At 42.6% G+C, this 6040-nt stretch overlaps 1 protein-coding gene across 2 annotated transcripts in view; it reads right to left on the bottom strand.

Moving 5' to 3' along the window:
* Positions 1-966: 966 nt before the first annotated feature.
* Positions 967-6040, bottom strand: part of PDCD6IP (programmed cell death 6 interacting protein) — a 76549-nt gene continuing 71475 nt past the window's right edge. For both annotated transcript variants that reach the window (XM_058729298.1, XM_058729299.1), the window contains exons 17-18: positions 5622-5830; positions 967-4547 (exon numbers count right to left, since the gene is read on the bottom strand). In XM_058729298.1, the coding sequence (XP_058585281.1) occupies positions 4373-4547; positions 5622-5830 (384 nt within the window). In that variant the 3' untranslated portion in view covers positions 967-4372. The remainder of the gene's footprint in view (positions 4548-5621; positions 5831-6040) is intronic.

The following is a 6040-nucleotide window of genomic DNA, read 5'->3' as shown; positions in this document are numbered from 1 at the left end:
AGGAGCCCCAGAACTGACAGAAGCCAGGGCCCCTCGTGGGCGGACACGTTGCAGGTGCCCGGACTGATCACCTACAAAGGCCAGGCCCGTCCGCCGACAGGACGTTGGTCGGCAGTGGCCTGAGGCTCTCCAGCGCGCAGGCTCCGGACAAGTTCAAGTCTGCTCCCCCGCAGCTCCCAAGCCAGCCCCGGCTGCAGCAGTGAATGCTAAAGTCACCCAAGCACAGGGGGCTGGTCACGTCCCTTCAGGCTGCGGCAGAACCACGCTCCAGGCAGGGGCCCGGACAGCCCCGTCGATCCCTCCCCACACACATCTAGGTGTCCAAGCCCCTACGGTGAACTCTGTATTCTCCGACCCAGATGCCACGTGAGTGACAACAAAACCAAGATTTAACTACGCCCATTCGTGATATATTGAACATTCACGTAACAAGGATCCAGACTATCGACGCATCCCTGGAGCTAGCTTGTTCAACTTCAACAAATTTGTTAGACCTACAAGATCAACACATTTTCTGATAAAACTGTGCATTGTGAGCTACATAATAAAACAGTTGCATCTGACTTTAAAACATGGGAGAAGTAGGAAGAAAATAGACATTTTAAAAGATGAAAGCATTTCAAAAGATTTAAAAATAAAAGATGAACACAACTCACCATCTCCTTTCCTTAACCAACTGAGTATGATAACATGCCAGACATTTCCAAAAATCAACCCCCAAAAAGTAACACTTGAAGAGATTTCTCATCTTAAAGAACTGGGGAAAGTCGTAAGTAATGAAAAACACGGTCCAGCCACGGTCAAGTACGTGGCTGGCAGCTGTAAGAAAACATTTAAACACGGTCTCATGCATTTAGTCCAAGTGGATATTTTCTTATTTCCCCGACCACCATTTGTCAAATAAACTGCAGAAAGTATAAAGCTAAAGGATAAACACTTCAAATAAGAATTCATACTCCAAGGAAGTAAGAATCTTTCAACTTTTATTTCTAGGATACATTCATCGGGAACCTTTTTGTTGCTTTACAATTTTCCCCCTAAGAGAAATGAATACAATAAAAATATAATCCAACTACCAGCAATGTCTGTAACCAGAAAAGAATCTAAAATCTCTGGTGTGATAATATAGGATTTTTTTTTTTTAAAAATATAAACTTCATACCAGAAATAAAGCCTGAATATTCTCTTTTTCTTTAAAAATATAATTTTTCCTTCTTAGCTCTTCCATGTAAACCTTATAATCAACATTTAATTCTAAAGTCTATTTTTAAACTAGTCATTGTAACACTACAGCATTTTTTTTTCCTACTTTGTATCCTGTTCTGTGCTGTGAATCAACTAATAGCTGCAGAAGTGTTTAAAAGAGAGATGCCACTAGGCTGTAGCAAGATTCTTCAAGATGGATCGATCATTAAAAGGGAAAAAAAAAACCCATTGGCAAACTGAAACCTACTTAATAAATTGCATCTCATAGTGTCTGTAAAATCAGAAGATGGGTATGAAGCGCTTTTGCAAACTTTGTAAAGCTCTAAGGAGAAACATTTTTTACATGGTTTGACCAGAAAGGCTGCTGACTGGGGATAAAACGACGTGAAGGTTCTGTGAAATCTTTTTTTAACTACTTCCATTTAGGGAGGGAGAGACTGTTAAGTTGCAAACAAGTTGGGGGCACAGGGACAGGAATATCTCCCAAAGACGGACTGATTTGCAGTGACCTGTGTTTTGTCTCAACGGAGAATAAAGACCAGTATTTCACAGCAGACTGAGAAGTCAAGCCGTGTGTCTCCAACTGGGAACAAGAAATGGGAGAAGTGAGGCTTTTCCCCCCACTGCCGACCAGCTCTGCCATGCAGTCAGTCCATTTAAAAACGGTATTCCAAACCCGAACGTAAATGGTCTGGGAATGGTTTCTTTAGTTTAGGAAAATCATCAGAAAGCCTAATTAAAAACAGAGGTAACAAGATCTCTGAACCAGAGGCACACTTGCAACTACGCTCGAACAGCACCGTCCGTAACGACTTTTTAGGGTATTTTTGTGGACTACAGATAAGAAGCTGAGTGAGCAAAGGACAAAAACGTTTGGTAACAAAGCTCATGCCAGCGAGGGCTTCCTTGTTTGCTAGAAGGCGAAACAGATGGGAGGAGAAACTTCTTTTCATGAGCCACCCTACTGAAATCAGAAGGGCTATGGAGACTAACCCAGCAACGAAAGGCTGCAGAAATTTGGTCATCTGTACCCATCCACAGGTGACCCAAAGAAACTGTCCTCAATTACCTGAAGAACGAGTGATCTGACGGGGGGGGGGGGGGGGGGGGGGGGGGGGGGAATGGGGCCGGGTTACTGCATAAAAAGAGGCTTTGAGCAACTCGGGCAGGCTGCAAGAGGCTGCCACTTGGGGCTGTGGAGCCTCCTTTCCAGAAGTTTCTGAACGATCTTCCCGTGGCTCTCTGGGAGCTGGCCTACTTAGCACATGGAACCCGCTAAGGGGCCTTATAACCTCTTCCGGCCCTCTGATGCACTTCCTCTTTTCTTAGTGACTTCTTTCCCCAAGAGAATATTCAGGCCAATTCGTTTTTGTTTCTTTCTGCATTAGTAAGAATAGTAAACTAGCAGTTTGGAAAACCCTTAATTCCCACTGAGTGTCTCACCTCAGTATATGACACCTTGAATAATAGTACGAACGCAGAACTTGAATGCCTTTTACAAGAGTGAAACAAGCCTAGGTCATACTTTGATGGTTCCACATTAATAAAACTTAGCTATGATATGTAAAAAAAACTACTTTGCCAAGGTTTTAACTACTGCACTTTAAACCAATTTCAACATTCCACGGAAAGGTCACTTATATTAAAGCAACACACCTTCATGTTTTCTACGTACAACAAAGTGATATTTTTTAAATGTACATATATTTTTAAACCGATTCACTCCCTTTTACAATCATACCTTCAGTCCGACATTTAAAACATAAACCCAAACTGTCGATGAAAATATAACAGTGGCCCAAATGACAGCATCATTTCAATGAAAACAGTAACGCCAGAAAAGGTGAGCACTAAGACTTAGAAAATAAACATCAACAGACTCACTGGAAATCTGCTCACACGCCTGATGTGTTCAGAAATGAACCTCACACAGAACAGTCCCCGCTATTCAACAACTCCTTCCTTTCTCATTTACTCACTCCATGATGCATGTCTCACTACTTTTACTGAGGTTTATACAGTGATTAGTTATCCTAACAGCAGAGACTAGTATTAAATATTCATGCCTATTCAGAATTGGCATATGTTCCCAGCAATTGTTTACTATGCTCCCTGAATTATCAAATAGTCTAATCTTTTAGGAGCATAAAAACCAAAGGGCTGAGATCTATTCGTATACATTGTGCATTAAATGTTATTAAGTTAAGACAGTAAGGTGGAAAAAAGGAACAGAAGGGGTACAGTAAGCTTTCTTTAAACAATCCCATTACATTAGACAGTCCTGTCAATGATATGTATTTATTTTAACCAGGTTATGGGAAAAAAAGGGAAAGAACTATTACCAGAATTTGTATCAATTTCTTGGAGAAGCTAATAAAACTTTAAATACACATATTTATTTGAAGAATCTTTGGTAGCAACTGTGTTTCTTCCACATTATAGGACTTTTCAAAATAAATGCCAAAATTAACATACTAATTAGCATATGAAAGATGAATTATGGTACTGTTTTTTTTGGTTTTCCTATAAACCTGACTATTAACTTGAACTAATCATGCACTTAAACACAGTTATCTGTTTAACTTACGTACATATAAAATGAGAGACTAACACCAGAAAGAAATTAGACAGTAATGAGAATCAATGACAAAACATAACAATGACAACTGTTCTCAAGTAATTTATTTTTAAATTATAAGATTTACAATGCTTTGATTATGCAAAATAGTGTAATGGAAATTAAACCAAACTGATAAACCAAAAGAGAAAGAAAACGTAGCTTTCTTGAATATCAGTACTTAAACCATCATTGTAAGTATCTGACGTCCCAACCATGTCTTATGTAGACAGAAGTATCATAGTTTCAAACGTTTGACTTGTGGGTTTAACTTCTCATTTTTCAACTTTGATGAACTGAAATGTAATTTATTTCAAATTCTATTATACCTATTATAGTGTTTACACTGCAACAGCAGCATCTCTCAGTGTGCGATCGAGTGTGGAACTGGGGCACAGTCTCAGCTCGCAGCCGCGGACAGAAATTGCACACCGCGTTCGTACAACAGAGGACGTTACAGTAACCAGAGCACAGAGTTTAGTACGCTTATTGCAGGGCTGGTGTTTCCTTCCCTTTGAACTGAACCGGTCGAGCTTCTGGGCTGGCATGTTACTGCTGTGGGTAGTAAGACTGCTGCGGGGGCTGAGGGAAGGGGTATGAAGGCTGCGGGGGCCCTGGGTATGGAGCCTGTCCGGGGCTCTGGTGATACACTGGCGGGTACGGCATACTATACTGACCGTATGCGTAAGGATTATAGCCCATGGGCATGGGCATGTGGCAATACCTGATGGAAAGAAAACAGACAAAAAAAATGGGTTGGTAAATCACACACTAGAAAATGAGACGTGTAATAATTACTCTGAAACCAAGGTTTTTCAAGAAAGTCATTTTTCTCTATTTCTCAGTCTAGTAGAAGACAGTGGAAAGAAAAAGCAGCAGTTTCAAGGTTAATATCCCGTTAATAATTGAGATGAAAGAATATCAGGTGCTTAATACCATCCAGAAAATAATACCGTTGACAGAAATAAGCCGAAATATTCAACTGTTAACAAAGAATAAAAATGGAGACCCTTCATTTTAACATAACAGCCTAAGTACATTCCTAACTCACAAGATTCAATATTCACTGTGATGTACATAAATTTACTGTTTACAGAAGTTTTTTTAATGTTTATTAATTTGTGAGGCGTGGGGGAGGAGCAGAGAGAGGGGGGGACAGAGGGTCTGACAGCAGCAAGCCCGACGCGGGGCTCAAACTCACAAACCGTGAGATCGTGACCTCGGCCGAAGTCGGACGCTTAACCGACTGAGCCACCCGGGCGCCCCTGTTTACAAAGTTTCAATATTTAGAAGACAGAATGTACTTACTAACAAGTAAAGTTTGGAGCACATCTTAGGAGGCAGTCAAGGGTCTGGACTTTTAAGATTAAAAACTTATCACACAGAAAGTCGCTCTTTACGCCAAAATTAGAGTCGCGCTAAACAGTGTGTCAGAATGGCAATCCTTCAAAGTACGGGTGCGTGAACAAGGCCTATCGGTCTCGCCACGCTCAGCTCCGGAAAGGCGCCTCTCCGTTCATCGCCAAAATAAGGACAACCAAGGAAATACAGTCTGCGTTCCGTACAGAAGAGGCGGATTTCCTGTGAGGCCAGCGTGTAAAAACTAAAAACGTCAACAAGCCTGGGAAACGGCCGTTCAATTACTCAAATTAGTGACTCTGACATTAGTTCCATTTCTGCGTAAGCTGACAATGGAGCTCGCTCGTTCATGACGCCTCCATTCGGAGAAGGGGGGACTGTTTCTCAAAGGTTAACCAGAGCTAGAAACCTCAGCCCATTCATCCAGTTTCAGCCTTACCCGGGATATCCTGGATAGGTGGGGTAGGGGGGTCCCTGGGCCTGTGGAGGGGGCGCTGCTGAACCAGGAGTGGGTGCCGGTGCCGGTGCCGGTGGAGCAGTGCCCGTCCCCGCGGGAGCCGGAGCGGGAGCGGGAGCCGGAGCGGGAGGAGCTCGATTTGCTGGAAGCACAGGCGGTGGAGGCCGGGCCGGGGGCTGGGGCTTGGCGGGCTGTAAGAGAGTCGGCACTGACTGCAACATGGCTCACGTTTCCGTCAAATTACCGTCGTTAAAATAACGGAGGGCATAAGAGAAGCTCTAGAATCCACCCAAGTGTATTTCTAATTCCCATTCTTAAATGTTGACTGAATACTCTAGAAACGTATCACAGCGGAGGAATGATTCTCCAACCTGTTAACACTCCACAGCCACTGCCCTGTT

Source organism: Neofelis nebulosa, chromosome 5 (assembly GCF_028018385.1).
Source record: "Neofelis nebulosa isolate mNeoNeb1 chromosome 5, mNeoNeb1.pri, whole genome shotgun sequence".
In the NCBI taxonomy this organism is placed as follows: Eukaryota; Metazoa; Chordata; class Mammalia; order Carnivora; family Felidae; genus Neofelis; species Neofelis nebulosa.
This window is presented reverse-complemented; position numbering and strand designations above follow the sequence as displayed.